Source organism: Hippoglossus hippoglossus, chromosome 12 (assembly GCF_009819705.1).
Source record: "Hippoglossus hippoglossus isolate fHipHip1 chromosome 12, fHipHip1.pri, whole genome shotgun sequence".
Taxonomy (NCBI): domain Eukaryota; kingdom Metazoa; phylum Chordata; class Actinopteri; order Pleuronectiformes; family Pleuronectidae; genus Hippoglossus; species Hippoglossus hippoglossus.
In genome coordinates, this window is record NC_047162.1 from 5,746,287 (window position 1) to 5,763,557 (window position 17,271).

The window sequence follows — 17,271 nt, forward strand, 5'->3', positions numbered from 1 at the left end:
TAGTCTCCTGATGCACGTTTTGACCCAGATGGATTTTTCTATTTAAAATGCACCAAAAGTGGCTGACAAGAATATCATCTATGGCCCACAGGTGACAGAAGCAGATGGAGACACAGTGGTGACCACAGTGGAGGAGGTTCTGAGTGGCGGCACTGGTGGTGGCATCGACCACAAAGTCCTGGCTGGCTCATCCGCTGGCTCATCCGCTGGCTCCTCTGCCGGCTCGTCCTCCAGCTCATCGTCCAGCTCCTCCGGCACTGCTGCCGGGGGAGGGGACGCCTACGGAGAGGAGACCAGCCCTTATGACGGCTATGACGACTATGGTAACTACGGGACCTACTACGACGAGTCCACGGCGGCACCGGACGGTGACAAGACCCGACACGTTACCCTCACCAGCATCGACACCGGGGGTGAGGTGGATCTGGGCACAGGGGGAAAGATCGACTTGGGCACAGGCGACACAATTGAAAGGAGCGTGAGCACCAGGGGATCTGGAGGTGCTACGACCATCATCGCCAATGAGACATTAGTACGTTGACTTTAATGACACTAGCTTCTGGATGTTGTGACCTGTTAGGTTAATAGATGTATTTATGTGTTCAAAAACACATTTAAAATAATACTTACTTTAGTGTATCCTGAATGCATGGTCTACCTGCACATATGTTAATGTTTGAGATATTTAAGTGGAGCCCTTCATTATGGAAGCAATGCCAGTGTGTATTTGAAAATCTCACTGTAAAGGAATAAATGCTTGTATATAATTTCTTATTAAGTCAATCAAAATATTAACTGCAACCATTTTTGAATTGTTTGTGTTGTGTATGCTTTTATCCATTTATATTATCATCTTCATTTTTATCCTGTTATATTTTGTCTCTAAAATATATCTGTTTTTATAGGTGGAATCGTCGTACGATAACTATGGCGAGGGAGATTATAATGTGGACGACCATTACACCACTGGTGGAGGTGGCAGCAGCAGCAGCAGTACAGTGCACATCGGTGGTGGCGGCGGAAGCAGCAGCAGCAGCAGCACTGGAAATACCGGTGGTGGAGGAGGCGGAAGCAGCAGCACAGTCCTCGTCAGTGGTGGCGGCGGCGGCGGCGGCGGCGGCGGCGGCGGAGGCAGCAGCAGCAGCAGCAGCAGCTCCACCATCAACGTTGGAGGTGGCTCTGCTGGAGGATCTTCTGCTGCTGGAGGCGGATCAGCCAGCGCGGGCACTGGAGCTGGGGGGTCCATCGCCACCGGAAAAAACCTTGGCGTGGAGGGTGACGGAGACTACACCGACCAAGATGAGTTCACGGAGGAGCACATCACCGACTATGATTTAGACAACTATGACACCAATGACGCCTATGGCGACCTGGATTACGAGAAAGGGCGCAAGCTGCCTGCTGAGACCGATGAGTATTACGGACAGGTGAAAATTTCATGGGAGAACAAGATCTTCAAGATGAGGAGGATTGCATGATGATGGTGACGAAGAGGAAGGGCGCTGATCATGTGTGTGTGTGTCTGTGTGTTTGGTGTGCAGGTCGACGGAGCTCGTGGCGAGAAGGGACAGAAGGGAGAGCCTGCTGTTATTGAGCCTGTGAGTAGATCGCTGTTTGAACAACACAGTTGAGCAGCAGATGTAGGCTGCATATGGGCGCATGTTTATATCTACAAATACATATGTGTGATCCACATCTAAACACAACCCACCTCTCACTTCTGAATCCCGAGGCCCAAAACACTCATACAAGAACTTTCCCATAGTGTCCATGGGCAAGGCCTGGTCATCGGGACTCCAGCATAAACATCTCAAGAATGGCCTTCCAAGGATTGTCAATAATCTCAAACACAGAGTGGGTAGTGTGTAAACAGAAGAAGTCCAAGCAGAACAAAAGCTTTTTTCCCTTCCTCTCTTAGGCTTTGTCTAAATACAAACAGGTGGAAAACATCCAACCCTCATTCTCACATACAGGTGACATTGTGAACATGAGGACTCCTCTTTTGTGCATCAGGCGCAGGAGGAATTTACATTTACATACACAGCTACAGTATATACACAGCTACAGCTGTTTCACTTCAAACAACTGTCACCGAGCTCCACTGAGTATACAAGCCTCAGTGAGTAAGTGTCTTTGTGTTTATACGTGAGAGCAGGACGGACGGCCATATCCTCGATGACCGTTTGCTTATGCGTGTGAGTGTGTTTGAGGACTCCAACAACTTTGAGTTCACATCACCACCCAGGCTCTCGTCTCTTTTTCTGCCTCCCTTGAGGTTTAGCCCATTTTCCCAGCACAGACTGCAGGCAAAATATAGGCATAACCCAGGGAGTGTCAAAAAGATCAGATGGGGTAAGTTTGATGATGAAATCGCTCACGGGTGCAGTAGAGCTTGGGGGTTGACTGAAAAAAAAGGCAGAAACAAAAGCTGAGATCACATAATTGACATGAGTTTGGATAATGTGCGGGTTTCGGTCCTCCATAACAAAGCAGGAAGCCAAATGTTACCACAAGCACAAACAAAGCAATATCTCTGCAGCCGCAGAGCTGCGACAATGTGCCTGCAAGTCCACGCCGAGCCGGCCTGCTGTTTTTCACTGCAGGGACCGTGCATATGGTAGAGGAACACTACAGTGAATGTATTTCACATAACAGGCACATGCCTACACAAATTAATTACAGTATTAAAACTAGAATGTCACATAGAGTGCATACCTCTGCCAAAGCCCAACAGTCCCCTTATGAAACACATTTAAATTCACTTAATTTGGATCGGCTAGATCTATGAATTATTCTGACATATCAAAGAAACGATAGGGATTTAGGGAAAACGCCACATCTTGCAGGGATGAAAAGTGATTTTTTTTAATTAACATTAAAAATCACTAGATCTGGATCTGCACCAAGTTGCACACATTCAAGTCAGTCCCCTAAACTGATTTCTTAAAATCAAGATCCATGAAATACTCTTAGAAATCAATGAAAATGATTGGGAATAGGGAAAACGCCCTATTTTGCAATGTTAAAATAAGTCAAAGGAAAAATAAGAAATCCTGGTTCCAACTCCTGATCTGAATCTGCACCCAAATTTTGTGGGTTTTTCCCTGACCCATAATCACATCATTTCACCAAGTTTCGAAGTCATCCAATCAGTAGTTTATGCGGGCGAGCTCCTGAGGGCGTCTTCACCTCGGCGTCTCTGCAGTCACTCTCCTGTTCTCCGTGGATTAATTGCGAGCATGAAACTGAAATGACAGGCAGGAATGTCTATTAAGTCTGCAAAGACACAGAGGTAGAAAGTTGCCAGGCAGCTGTGTTGGAACACGTATTCATGGACATTTAACGGCTTTAACCGAAGCTGTGTTAATGGACAAGGGCGATGTTGAGGACATGAGAAAGTTTCAGGGAATTTTATGGTTTCTGATGATTTTTTTTGTGTTTTTCTGTTTCAGGGTATGTTGGTGGAGGGTCCGCCTGGGCCTGAAGGGCCAACAGTAAGTCAATCTGTCACAAATTATGTCACCCTCAGCCTCTCCCTCTCCATTTCCTCTGTTTTATCAAATCCTCCTTTTCCCCTCTGTGCCTTTCAATCACTGGCATTTTCTTTGTGATCTGTGTCCATAAAATAAAAGCTGATAACAATTTATATCCGCTATTGTTTTAGACAGTTTACACATTTGAATCAAGTTTAAAGCCTTCCTCTGAAAGAATCTCTGGCAGCCTGATTTCTCATGCAAAGGGAGTGGCCAAAGCAGTTTCCCCTGAAGAGATATGGACTTTCCGCAGATGTTGGAGGAACTTAATTATTTATCTAGGAAGATTTTTTTTTTTTCCCAGACACAGTTGCTCTTGACACCCTGCAGATGGAGTCCCACAGAGGCGAGCCACTCAGGCATCGTGTTGTAAACAAATAAAAGAGCGCCTCACAAAAGGATTTACAACTCGACAGGCTGCCCCACATTGCCTCATGCATTCCTATCCCCCATGTGTGACCACTTTGCAAGATAAAGTCGAGAAACTTTAGCGGAGCGAATATGACTGTTCACTTATGTATGTATGGGAGTCAAATGAGATCTTTTGCTTGGAAATAGGGTCTGCCAGGACCCCCGGGTTCTTCTGGCGCACCAGGCGGTCCTGGAGATGTTGGAGAGAGGGTGAGTTTGAACTCTAATGTCTCACAGATTTGCAGTGTTATTAAAATACAGAATTCTTTGTCATTTCTTTCTCCCCATCAATCTCTGTGTGTGCTGTTCCCCGTCTTAGGGTCCTACGGGTCGTTCCGGTCTCCCTGGTGCTGATGGTCTGCCTGGACCCCCTGGCACTGTCTTGATGCTGCCTGTAAGTGAATTACAGTTGTTAAAAATTGGTTTAAATTAGCAAAACAGGATTCCCACTCTGTTATTACACTAAAAAAACTGAAACATTTTTCCTAGTGGTCTCATATCCTTGTTGGCCGTGTTCAAAGCCTTGTATGATGCATGTTTCTCTGTTTTATCAATAACTCTTGACTGTGGTATACACAGTCTCCTGGAATGAAAGGAGGCTTCCTTTGAAATCATTATTGATGGATGTCCATGGCTGTGAAAATATTGTGTAATGTAAATATGTGCTCTAGCGGCCCCTTGTGGCGTGTTTAATAAGTGACCTATAGTGTGTTCTGACTCCATGTATGCAAATCTACATATTACAGGACTGTCTGTTTTCCACATTCCTCAGCCAAAATTGAAGCTATCAGGTGGCTTCCAGGAAGTTGTCGAGCTTTAGACAGGAAGCAAAGCAGCACAGTCCACCGCAGCACTTACACAGACGTCCTAACTACTTCCTATGCCGTCTGCCTTCTTGCTCTTTCCTTTCTTGGAAGACTTGACACCGTCGCTGTCGGACCTGATTAGTTGTGCAGATGTGAAGCTGTGATTTCAGGGCTGCACGGAGCTGTCTGGCCCGAGCCATGTGGCGAGCTCTGTCTGGACAGGAACTCCAGTTGTTCCTGGTGCGTCCACTGGCAGGGAGTCACGACTTGAAACCCGATTCCTTGAGCTCCAGGCCTAATGAGAAACATGCATTGTTGTTTCACCAAAGAAACTTTGTATCTCGGAGGATTAACAGGATTAATTGGCAAATCTTACCAATGCGTTTTTCCACTGTTAAATTCACGATTTATACAGTGGTGCATCCTCTGTGCTATGTGGAAAAAACATAATGTAATTCCCACTAGAGGTTTTTTTTCTCTTTCTCTGCTTTTCCAGTTAACAACTTGCTGTGGAAGAACATTCTGTTCAAAGTTTGATGTTGCAGAGGAACATTTTTAATGAAATGACGTAAAGAATGAGTGAGACAGAAACAATCATATAGAGAAAAAAATTTAGGAATAATAACAAGAACTAGTCAAATACTGTAGATTTGATCTGAAAGCAAATAGCCGAGACCTAAACTTATAAGACATTTCTATCGGAGAAGTATCTGTGGGATATAGTATGAAAAGTTTGTGCTCTGGATGAGTTTGCTTTGTGGTGGGGGAGCTGCAGTCGACTCAGCCCTGATGTTCTGAATCAACAGTCGTGTATTTGATTCTTGGTAACAATGCTTCACTGATTGTGAAATTCACAGTATTCCTCTGGCGTGCTGCTGTACATCTGTAAACCAACCAGCAGTCAGCCTCCCGAGGACTGAGCTCTGTAACCCAACCCGAGACGCCTGGTCTCTGAACATTTTCACACCACCCAGCCCTGGATATTCTCCTGTGGTGCAGTGCCTGCTCATCACCACCAGATGCCAGTAGAATGTGAAGTTCATGGCTGCAGAGGCGGCCTTTGATGCTGCTGCTCTGGCATCTGGAGGCCGATGCTCAGTTCAACATCTGTTGCATAGTTTGAGATGGGAATTACTGACGTTATTGTTGGAAATAGATGTTAAATATTCAAAGTTCAATATTTAATTTGCTGCAGGATTTTCCAGTATTTTAGTAACTCCAAATGTTGCACTGGTTTTTATTTTTGTGTCTGATGTGCTGGCATGATTCTCACTGGAATGAAGTCTTGACACGCTTTGATTCCCTCCACAGTTCAGATTCAGCTCTGGAGGTGACTCCGGACAGAAGGGACCTGCTGTATCAGCACAGGAATCCCAGATGCAAGCGATCATGCAGCAGGCCAGGGTAACAGTTCACACATAAACACACTGCAGCACTCAATATTATTCTCCAAATTTGATTATCTTGTTGAAAAACTTGTCTTACTTTTCCTTATTGTTTCGATGATCTTTGCTGTACAATGTGCTGATAAATATAATTTAAAAAAAGATATTTATCATTTACTTTTTTGCATTATTTCAAACTGTCTTTTTATAGCACTTTTCAATCATAAAACATGTGTAAGGACGCTAATACACGTACAGCACACACAAATGGATAAATACTTGATATATTCAATTATAAATCTGCTAAGAACAGCTTTTATCATCTTATGCATGTTCCTGACTTTGTTTTAATCCTGTTCATCTTTTCCCTCCTGTCATCAGTTGGCGATGCGTGGCCCTACAGGTCCAATGGGTCTGACTGGCAGAGGTGGCCCTCTGGTATGTATTTCAAATCCTCTCACCGCAAAAACAAATCAATACAAATTCCTTTGTCAAAGATTTAATCAGCACCTATTATAGTCCGCAGCACAGACAAATGCATTGGACATGTGGAGTCTGAGGCCAAGTTGCAAACCTATATCTTGAATCTTTTTCCTCTCAGGGTCCGCCAGGTGTATCAGGACTGAAGGGAGAGTCTGGAGAGGGAGGACCCCAGGTACAAGATACTAACGTTATTATGTTATAATAAGTCTATTTCTTAAAAAACTGAAATATCCAAAGCTAAACAACCCCCTTCTGAAACCAATGAATATATTATATACCTATTATAGTAAAATAACAACTATTTAAAGTGGAGCAACTCTTTTGTTCATTTCCAATATGGTTTTAGAGATATTAAATGCAGAAAAATAAAGAAATGCTTCTGTGTGTTTCTTACAGGGACCTCGTGGGCCCATTGGATCCCTTGGACCCAATGGAAAGCCTGGCAGAAGGGTAAGAGTCGTCAGCAGCATAGAATGCAATACATACTACCTGACACTCGCTTTTGGAGTGCTTTAAAAGTCAGGTGTATTCTAGCCATTATAGTATATTCCTTAATACGAATAGGCCACATATTGTGAAACTTTTGTTTTGTATTTTTGAATAGGGTCGCTCTGGAGCCGATGGTGCCAGAGGCATGCCTGGACAGCCTGGAACCAAGGTACCTTGTCCATCATAGTCACTCCCTTAACACTTTTGACTTTCTACTGTCTACAAGTTTTTTGACACCTGGACAGGAAGTTCTAACACAGTTTTCTTCCTGCTCTTCAGGGAGACAGAGGGTTCGATGGTCTGGCTGGACTTCCTGGTGAAAAAGGACACAGAGTAAGCAGATTTGGTTTTTTTTTTATATCAGTGTGGTGGCAAATGTGTGGGTTTGATGTGACACGGTTAAATGTGAATGTTTGTTTGTTCTATAGGGTGAATCTGGCCCGTCGGGACCTCCTGGAGCTCATGGCGAGGATGGAGAGAGGGTAACAGAGAAAAAACACACACTTTTGTTTTTGATTTATTGTTGCATTAACCTAAGTCGGCTGATAGAACTAAAGATCTAAAGGCGTGTATATGCTTGTGTCTGATGTACATCATCCACTAACTGTTAGTGAGCTGAACTTCTCTGTCAGACCAAATGCTTCTTTTTTGTCAACTTCTAAATATCTATTCCTCCAGCTCATCTCCCCTTTCTCCCTCAATACCCTCTTTGATACATATAATTTTTTTATCTCTGCACACCTTTATCTGTGTCTAATCTCCTTCTCCGCCCTCATTACCAAGATCAGCTGATGCAACCTGATCCCCTCTTCCCCTGCTTTTTCTTTGTGCCTTCTCATTATCTCTCGCTTCCTGTAACACACACACACACACACACATCCTCACTTTCTCCTCTATTATTCTTCACTGTCTGTTCCACATTCTGACCCGCTCTCTCTCCCTCTTTCCCAGGGAGATGATGGAGAGATCGGACCCAGGGGGCTTCCTGGTGAACCAGTGAGTGATCACATGTATTACCGTTCAGCCTCATACTGAGGGGTTTTCGCGATAGAGCCGCGGATGTTGGCATGTTGGGGAACGATCATGGTCTGATGCAAACATCTATCATTCGCAGACTGCAGACGCTGTTCATATTCACAGATATTTTTTTGCAGTATACTGCTTAGAGGTACATGCTGATCAGGTTTCATCTGTGCAAAAGATTCATCGGAGGTGGTGAAATGGACGCAGCCCACATCAGGCTTGTTATAATAGGTTCCCACTCTTTCAGGCAGGCTGTTCCCAACGGAGCGGCAGAAAGACAGGGAAGGAGAAACCATCAGATAGCCTTTTATATCCCCCTGTTATAATTGATTTTGTCCACCAGGGTGTGCTACATTGGTTTGAATTTACTCTTGCCAGGACTACACATCTTGTTAGGTAACTGTAGCTGCGAGCCAAAGCCCAGAAATTCAAAGCATTGTTTGATAGGCCTAGCTGTGGGGAATGCATGTGTAGTAGAGGGGGGAAAAGAAAGGGGCTTTAAGCTTTCCCCTCAAAAAAAATAAATTACTCTGCAGAATATCCTCAAGGACATTTGGGGAGTCGCGTTGCTTCCTGGAGTATAATTTTGAAACTTGATTTAGCCGAACATGTTCAATAATTCATAATTTCTTTCACAGGTGTGATATCATTCTCAGTGTCATTTCCTTTTCTTTCCTAGGGGCCCCGTGGTTTGCTCGGACCAAAGGGACCTCAGGGACCTTCCGGACCCCCTGTGAGTCCCCATGTCCTCCTCTCACCTTTTCATACCCACCACAGATTTACTGTTTCAGAGAGCGGAATCTATTTTTTATGATCTCATAGGCAGTGGGAGCAAAAGATGCAGCGAACAGCACCCACAGGAAGATACAAAACTCAATATGTAGCAGACAGTGTAGACAAAAAGCGTACGTTATTGAGTTTAACGTCAGTACTTCAGACAAATGTCCAAAACAATTGTTTTTATTGTTTCAACAGATTTAATTTAACATGGACAGTGTGCATCAATACAGCGACTCTGTCTAATTTGCCATTGCAGGATGTAGAGACCTCACATTGGTTCAGTATGGTTTGATATGCATCTGCTGAATGTTGTGTTCATCTCATCTGCTGCAGGGTGTCACTGGAATGGATGGTCACTCTGGACCCAAAGGAAACATTGTAAGTAAAGCTGTAATTGATGAAGTTGTCAATTGAAGAGATACTCTCCACTTGTATGTGTTTCTTAGCTGTAAACTAAATTATATGACTCTTGTCTGATGAAATACATTAACACTGGTTGTAATATCACATTTATTATCAAATATATAAAGAAATCTACGTTAATTGGTTGAACTTGGCTCATAACGCCACCTGGTGGTTCATATCCATATCGTCTTGGCCAATTTTTACGTGGAGTCAACCGTCCTTTCATTTGTATATATATTTGAAAAAGTCAACACCCTCCCAGCAGTGCGTTCTCAAGGCATTTTTTGAATTTCCAGGCAGAGACACTTAATCCTAAACTGAAGGAAGAAGTTACACTTTAATTATACAGTAGACCATTCATTTTCAAAATAAAACCCCACAAAAAACTACCCACACAGCCATCACAGAATCCCCAAAATACATCGGTTTTAAACATTTGTTTATTTCACCCTCAAATCTGCAAAACAGCCTTGTGTGTCCTCTCTAAACCACACACACACACACACACACACACACAGTGTTACAATCAGAGGATACTTAACGGTTAATGAAGAACAGAGCGGCTGTATTTAGATCCATTTAAGCAGTCCACCACTGCCAGTTGGATTTCTCCGGGTCAATTTCTGGTAGCGTCTGGCCGTAATGAGAAAATACCTGGCTGGAGCAGCTTGTCTGTTGTCTGGAACAGCGTAATTGATAGCCAGTTTTCTCACAGGGGAGGTGTTTGTGGTTCAGCAGTTTCTTTCATTAGGGAAGGTGTGAGATTGTGTACTAGGCGTTAGTGTGTGTGCATCTTCTGCTACGAGTCAGAGCAAGCTATTGTGTTATTTGCTAAAAAGTTGTGGCCTATTTAGGAACAGGAGTATAATAATCCAGTGATGCGTAGTTGGACAGTTTTAATTTATTTCTCTTCAGAGCAACACCTAACTTTTCATCGACCATTTGAAGCAACAGATAACCCTCAGACGTTTTACTCGTGTAAATACAGTAATCAATCTATGTATTTATAATGAGATTTCTAAAATTAGCCTCATGTCTTTTTCAGGGACCTCAAGGAGAGCCAGGACCTCCTGGACAGCAAGGAAACCCAGGTGCCCAGGTCAGTGATAAACGGTCTGTCTGACATTCCATTTATTTATCTCATCCATCAAATACAATGTCCTGAGCCTTTTGTATCCTCTCTACAGGGACTTGGAGGGCCCCAGGGAGCCATCGGGCCCCCAGGAGAGAAGGTAAGATATGACATGATTATTGACTGTAACTAATGTGAAATATGTAGTTCCTGCTAATCCACAGAGACTAAAAAACTGATGGATTAATAAAATGTGAATAATACGGATCCCACAGCTATTAAATGGCAAGAGACACTCATTCATCTGCATGAATTAAAAGCTTCCGTCTTATTCAGTTGAATATCAATTTACTTACCTGCTTGTGTCGCGCCAAATCACAGCACACATTTTCCTAAGGCAATTTAGATAGTGAGATTGAAACCTTACAAGATCAGAGAGAGGAAATCAGCAGTTCCCAAAAGAGAAAAATTCCCTCAGATTCCAAATGCTTGTCACATTATTAAACAAACACGTCCCCTTCCCCAACGCAGAGAGAAGCATTGTAGACAGTACAGAGATTTTAATCCCGATAAATTTTAATCCAATTTCTGCTAAAGGACATTTGCCAGCGGGTATTCAGTTTATTATTGAACAGCTGGAATCTGAGAATGAATAATGCAGGTGTTGTTTCTCCTGGTTGTAGATGAAACATGAGAAAGCTGTGGCATTTGATGTAATATAATAGAGTGAGGGAAAGAGTGATTTGAAAACACTGGTACAAATTAGGAATCTGTTGCCCAGGTACCATCAAAACACAGACAATACATCAATAAACCTTTGATACAAAGACAGAAGCATTTCTAAATGTTGCTAGTCTACATTGTCATGTTTTACCGAAACCGTGGCTGAAGTTATACAAACGATAATTACAAAGAACGCTTTCTTTACCCACATACCCATGTGACCCCTTCGCTTTAATTAATAGCAAAACTTGTCGCCATCGGCCTCAGTTACACATTTATGTTAATTACCACGCTAAATATTGAATGTTAGCATTGTTTCCTGGAGCGTACAAGCAAGATGATCTTAGTGTGTAGCTCCAAGCAACATTGTGCGCTGCCAGTATGGCTGTGGACTCGAGACAAGGAGATGAAGGGTCATAAAAGTCCTCTTGTCTTACTTTGTGATGTCTTATTTGCAACCTAACAACTTGTCGTCTTCTGTCCAGGGTCCTACTGGAAAGCCAGGCTTGCCAGGAATGCCAGGAGCTGATGGTCCACCGGTGAGTTTATACAACACAGATCCAAAAGAAATGTATACAAGTGGAGCAGCTGCTCTTTTTCTCCCTCTCTGTCTTTTAAAAATCAATTAAGAATCGGCATAACTCTGGTAAAACAACATTTCTGAAGCACTACATACAATCTTAATGTTTGAAAACCGCTGAACATGCTCAGCGAGATGTTTATTAGACTGAACCATATGTATGCTACAACAGATGTGTAACAGTGGAGCAACCCGCCCACACAGACACATACATGCAAACACGCTCCTTCCCATCTCTGCACAGAAGAAAGACACGTGCACTGATGGCAGCTGTGTCTCGGAAGCCACAAGGTTGCCCCTGAAGGGACAGGAGATAAGAGAGGCTGTGAAATATAAATAACTGTCCTGAAAGAAAAAGACACAGGGAGATGGTTTGAAAATGGGGGATTTAGTAGACGACAGGAAAGCGAAAGAGAGGATACATCTGCAATCGACTGCAATGTTCTCTCTCTCAATGCTCTCTCCCTGCTCCTCATCCCTGTCCTCTCTCGTGTCTCCTTCCTCCTCCTCCCTCTCTCACACATCACTTAAAACCCATCAGAGGCTTTGCACAGCTCCTTTGTCTCATGAGAGTGAAATCAATTTCCTTCCAACAGTTTTTTTTTTTTTTTCCAGACATCCATGTGTGTATTAGATGCGTTTTTTGTGTCTTGTCCCTTTTGTTTTATACAAATCTCAGAGCAGCAGTCTTGGATTTTAGAGTCCAGTAATATCCGCTGGCGCCTCAACAACACTGTGCATTAAAGGATGAAAATCTCAAATGAGATTGAACTATAAAAGGTTCCGCCTCCAATTTTGCGGTTTGATATGTCCTCCAGTAGTTTAACAACCTAATCCTCGGGTTATAGTGGGTGTTGTAGTATTTATGGTGGTAATTATCGTGAAATGAGATGCAATAATATTTCTCTTAATAATTCATAGGGTCACCCTGGAAAGGAGGGGCCTAATGGAGACAAAGGACACATGGTAACTTCAACGTCTTACTTTTGGAGCATTGTCTGAGTTCACACAATTTGCAGTAATGTACAGTAACACTCACATTGTGGGTGTACTTGTGTGATGTATTTGTGTGTGTTACAAGCTCTCACCAAATATCTTTCACCCCAGGGCCCTGCAGGACCTCAAGGACCCATTGGTTATCCTGGCCCCCGAGGCGTGAAGGTGAGTTCATCATCATCTAGTAAGAAATTCACGTGTAATATTGTCCTGTCCTTGTGCTTTTGCAATTACCAACTGTTAGAGGCTAATTGTTTACCACTTTCATTGAAGGTCCTCTGAAAAAAAAAGAAGCTCATTATTATTCCAAGGTTTGTCCAACCGACCATGATTTTGTGAAAAGTTGTGTAACAAGTTAAAAGCCACAGTTTCCAGTTAAATTACACTCCCTTCAAAGAGGAGCTGTATTAATTGTTAAATAGCCTCTTTCTTTGTTAAAAGGACTTAAGAAGTATCTCAGTGATGCAAAGATTAAGACAGGAGCATCAACTTCTCAGATCTTACATCATTTAGCGCCCATTAGACACAGACTGATAACAGCTCAGGGCAAACAGCTCTTCTCTTTTTTTGGTGTCATTAGAAGCTGATGAAACCACGACAAAAGAAATCCCATCAAATACAGTAATTCCTTGTAGAAGGGTGTGACTGATCCGATCATTAAAAGCTTCCACATAGAGGGGATCCCACAAGTGGCTTGATTTGCAACTAAAGCTGTTTTCATGAATTCCAGGAGAATGTCCACAGAATTAGATCTGGACTCTCTGTCCACTGTACATGTTTTCACACATTTCATTGCTCTATTCTCAGACGTATTAATTCCGCTGTGGAGATCACATGACTTTTTTAAGACACAGAGTGTCAGCTCGCATTGAGTCCAGCAGGGCATCCCCTGCTTTGTTCTAACATCGAATTCTCCTGACTTCATACCAGGGGCTATGCAGAGAAAGTCAGCAAGTAATCCGGAGCCTCTCACTCGGATATATGCGTTTACACTTTAGCAGAAATTTGCAGAAAATACATGTCTGAAAGCAGCATATTACTTTTGCGTTCTCACATGCAGCATGTCTGAAAGCATCTTAAGTATCTTCACCGTCTATGAAGATGTTAAGAGAGCGACAATAAGGAGACCAAACACATCTAAATGCATCCCTCAGGGTTTATCCTCCATAGCTCACTCGTTTGATAGGGGGGGGAAAAGCAGTGACAGTTTGTTGCATCAGATACCTTTCCTGATTTTATTTTGGAAAAAAAAAAAAAACTGTATCCATCACACTGGTGTGAGTATCTTCATGTCACAGTTGCACTTAGTACTGTGAAATGCACCCCCCCCCCCAACTCAGTCTCTTTTGCACTGTACTGGCCTGTAACGTCTGTCTGGTCTTGCATCACAGGGAGCCGATGGTGTACGCGGCCTTAAGGGACACAAGGGTGAAAAGGTAAGAGTGCACCGCCTGTTGACTTACTGTGAAAAGACAGGTCTTATGATACATTAAACTATTTGTATGAATTGTAAATAACATTAAGAGAGACAATAAGGAGATGATGATGATGAGTGGTGGTAGTTTTTCATACCAACGATAATGTCAATGAAATCCTGTAAAACGCATCCGAGTTTCGCTGGCTCACAGAAGGGGAAAAAAGCAATCAAGAGTTTCTATGGCAACAGGGGATCTTGCCAAGACTCCATATATCTGTGTGTGTGTGTGTGTGTGTACTTGCCTTTGAGTGTGTGTCTGCGACATGAATACAAACCACAAACGGTTCCAACATCTGTATTATCAAATTATTTCTTCGTTACATCCTCATCTCTCTTTACTCTCTTCCTAGGGAGAAGACGGCTTCCCGGGCTTCAAGGGAGATATGGGTATCAAGGGCGACAGGGTAAGTCGTCTTTGTTCATGTGTCAATCACTTCTGTCAGAAGCATCATCAAATATATCAAGCTAATTGGATAACTCTAACTTCTGCATTGTGGTTAGTTTTTGGGGCTAGGTTTTACTTTACATGTTAGCCCCCTTTGGGCCCATGCCTCTCACCGCAATGGAATTGTGGGTAATAAGCAAACACAAGTTGTTCCCAATGGCCTCTTTTAGTGTGTGCCCCTGCGATTGTGTTTACGCGAGCAGTTCTCAACTCTTTCCTATTCCCCCCGTGCCATTTCCCAGTCCGTCCAAAATACAGCAACTTTAAGCACAAGTTTGACAGGTTCACCCATCAACCAGCTCCCTTCTGTAAACTGCATTAGAGGTTTACACTGTCAAGTCGTACCACCTTTTTCCACAGTGAGAAACATAACTTGAACCAGGCCCCTACTTCAGACATCAAACACCCAAACCCTGACCAGGCTGTCTATAGAGCAAGGAGAAATCAATGCCATTTAAACCCCTTCAAGCCTAAGAGAGGGACATGGGGCTCCAGCCTGTTTTCCTCTGGCGATGCAGCAGATCCAGATGAAAGCAAAGATTTGAGGAGGCCCTCTGTTCTGGAGGAGACGCACATGGACTAGAATCTCAATGACTAAGTTGTCAGCGTGCCTATGGAAAGTGTGTGTGCGTGCATGCAAGTGCTCAATTTAAGGTGTTGTCTTTGATGAGCTTGCCGGTGCGAGTCAAGTACAGTTTGCTTGACGCCGTTTCATGTGCGCAGTGCACTTGAGTGTGGGTGTTTGCGCGCGCACTCGGGTGCATGTGTAGCTGTGCACCAGCCCTTTAACTAGATACCTTTCATACACCACTGGGTCTCCGCTGCAGAGACTGGTTGTCAGCGCGAGTTTGTACTCTATCATTTAGCGTGTGTCCTGCTCGAAGGGGAGCACACTTACAGAGAGCTGCCATAATAGGATTACTAACTGCTTTGAGGGGCAGGCAGCGAGGGAAAATAGCCCGACTTGACTCCATAAGCAACATCACACTCAACCGTTTTAAAAAAGGGGGTGACCTGAATTGCCCAGAGAGGACAGACCTGCTCGCTAATCAAGAAATCCTGTTACCCAACTCCCCATGTGACCCAAATGAATATGAATAAGATTGTGTGGTTGTAAAGGAATGATTTAATACAGTGTGAGTTATTTCCTGCCACGTGAGGATAGGACTATAGCCCCATATATTAACCCGAAATAAATGTAGCAGTTCCATGCTGCAGAAAATGCCCCCCCCATTGACTGAAAACATAGAGTAGGTTGTTCAGATCTTTAGTTTCTCACCACAGATGTTGCTGTAAAGCAATGTTTTGATCAATTCACCACGCGACTGAAAAGGAAGATGTACGATGTGTCTCCACTTCCTCCCAATATCCTGAAATTAGGTCCAAATATCCCAGATAGGATCGCAGCCATCCTGCGCAGTAATGTATTATGGAAGCCAGAAGTAGTGGTGCAGTAGTGATCGGGGAATGGAGCCACTGTAGCAAGGTCCCGCTGAAACACGCACTCGGCCAATCGTGCGTTAGTCTCAGCTGTCAATCAAGACAATTCATGCCATTTTTATAGCATCAATTCACAAATTAACAGCAAACTTATCAGACAAATTAACACTTTAACATAAATGTATCTGATGTGTGTTTAGATCTTTTAGCTCGGCCCATGTCCCATTCACTAACATAGAGGAGGTGGAGTTTGACCTACAACTACACTAAGCCACCAGGTGGCGATCTTAACACTTTGGCTTCACTTTTGTGGAGCTGTCATATTATCCACCTTCATTCACAGTGTATGGGTGCACCAGGCTGTGCATTAGCATCTGCAAAATACAATTTATTTATTTATTTAATGGGAAGTAAAAAAAAATGCTTCCTTTTAATCAAAACTTGGTTGTAAAAATTGAAATTCCACTTGGCTTAAAGGACAATGACAAAATGTCCATACAAGCTATTCAGTTACAAATATATGTGTTCAGACCTAAAGATAACAGTGCATAATAGTTGTGTTTAAGAACAAGGCATGTGATATTTGTTGCTTGTGCTCTTCGTGTTTTCCAGGGAGAGCTTGGACCAGCAGGATCCAGAGGAGAAGATGGTCCAGAGGGGCCGAAGGGTCGCTCAGGTCTCCCGGGAGATGCTGGTCCTCTTGGAACTACTGGAGAGAAGGTAAGCTCCTTTTGAGAGTTTGGCTCCTGTAACTATAAAGACGTGATATCCCACGAGTACTCTGACTAAATTCTACTCGGGCTGATAAAATAGAATAAAATCCCTGGTAGTTATTTTGTATCATCAGGCTTGTTTGATCGAGGATGATGGCTCAGCGGGGCTTAACAAGGAAAATTGTTTTACCGATCAGTTTGGCAACTGATTTTTCTCTGCTGCTGTGCAGAAACCAACTGGGAGCAGAAAATGGATTCAGTTCTCATCATTGTCTATTGTGAAATTGAAAACTGTTTTTTTTTTTTGGGTAAAGGAATGAAAAACATTTATTCTTCTAGATAACACTCCCTCTTATTGTCTTTCACTAAAGGTAAATATTGTCTTGAAGACAGTTTGTAAATGCGGTTTTGTTTTCCAGCCTCTTTTGCATAATATATGTAGTTTTTACTACTGGAATAAAACCAATATTCTAATGGTTTACATGCTCAGGAGGAGCAACATTGTATACA

At 43.1% G+C, this 17,271-nt stretch overlaps 1 protein-coding gene across 3 annotated transcripts in view; it reads left to right on the forward strand.

Moving 5' to 3' along the window:
* The window catches only part of col5a1 (procollagen, type V, alpha 1), a 76,197-nt gene that overhangs the window by 36,516 nt on the left and 22,410 nt on the right, over positions 1-17,271 (forward strand). For 2 of the 3 annotated variants that reach the window (XM_034601365.1, XM_034601366.1), the window contains exons 7-30: positions 92-532; positions 906-1,427; positions 1,542-1,598; positions 3,453-3,494; positions 4,092-4,154; positions 4,264-4,338; positions 6,062-6,154; positions 6,517-6,573; positions 6,737-6,790; positions 7,015-7,068; positions 7,223-7,276; positions 7,387-7,440; positions 7,536-7,589; positions 8,059-8,103; positions 8,810-8,863; positions 9,244-9,288; positions 10,361-10,414; positions 10,503-10,547; positions 11,596-11,649; positions 12,612-12,656; positions 12,798-12,851; positions 14,078-14,122; positions 14,514-14,567; positions 16,661-16,768. In XM_034601365.1, coding sequence (XP_034457256.1) covers positions 92-532; positions 906-1,427; positions 1,542-1,598; positions 3,453-3,494; positions 4,092-4,154; positions 4,264-4,338; positions 6,062-6,154; positions 6,517-6,573; positions 6,737-6,790; positions 7,015-7,068; positions 7,223-7,276; positions 7,387-7,440; positions 7,536-7,589; positions 8,059-8,103; positions 8,810-8,863; positions 9,244-9,288; positions 10,361-10,414; positions 10,503-10,547; positions 11,596-11,649; positions 12,612-12,656; positions 12,798-12,851; positions 14,078-14,122; positions 14,514-14,567; positions 16,661-16,768 — 2,223 coding nt within the window. The remainder of the gene's footprint in view (positions 1-91; positions 533-905; positions 1,428-1,541; positions 1,599-3,452; positions 3,495-4,091; positions 4,155-4,263; positions 4,339-6,061; positions 6,155-6,516; positions 6,574-6,736; positions 6,791-7,014; positions 7,069-7,222; positions 7,277-7,386; positions 7,441-7,535; positions 7,590-8,058; positions 8,104-8,809; positions 8,864-9,243; positions 9,289-10,360; positions 10,415-10,502; positions 10,548-11,595; positions 11,650-12,611; positions 12,657-12,797; positions 12,852-14,077; positions 14,123-14,513; positions 14,568-16,660; positions 16,769-17,271) is intronic. The other variant, XM_034601367.1, reaches the window with a different exon arrangement.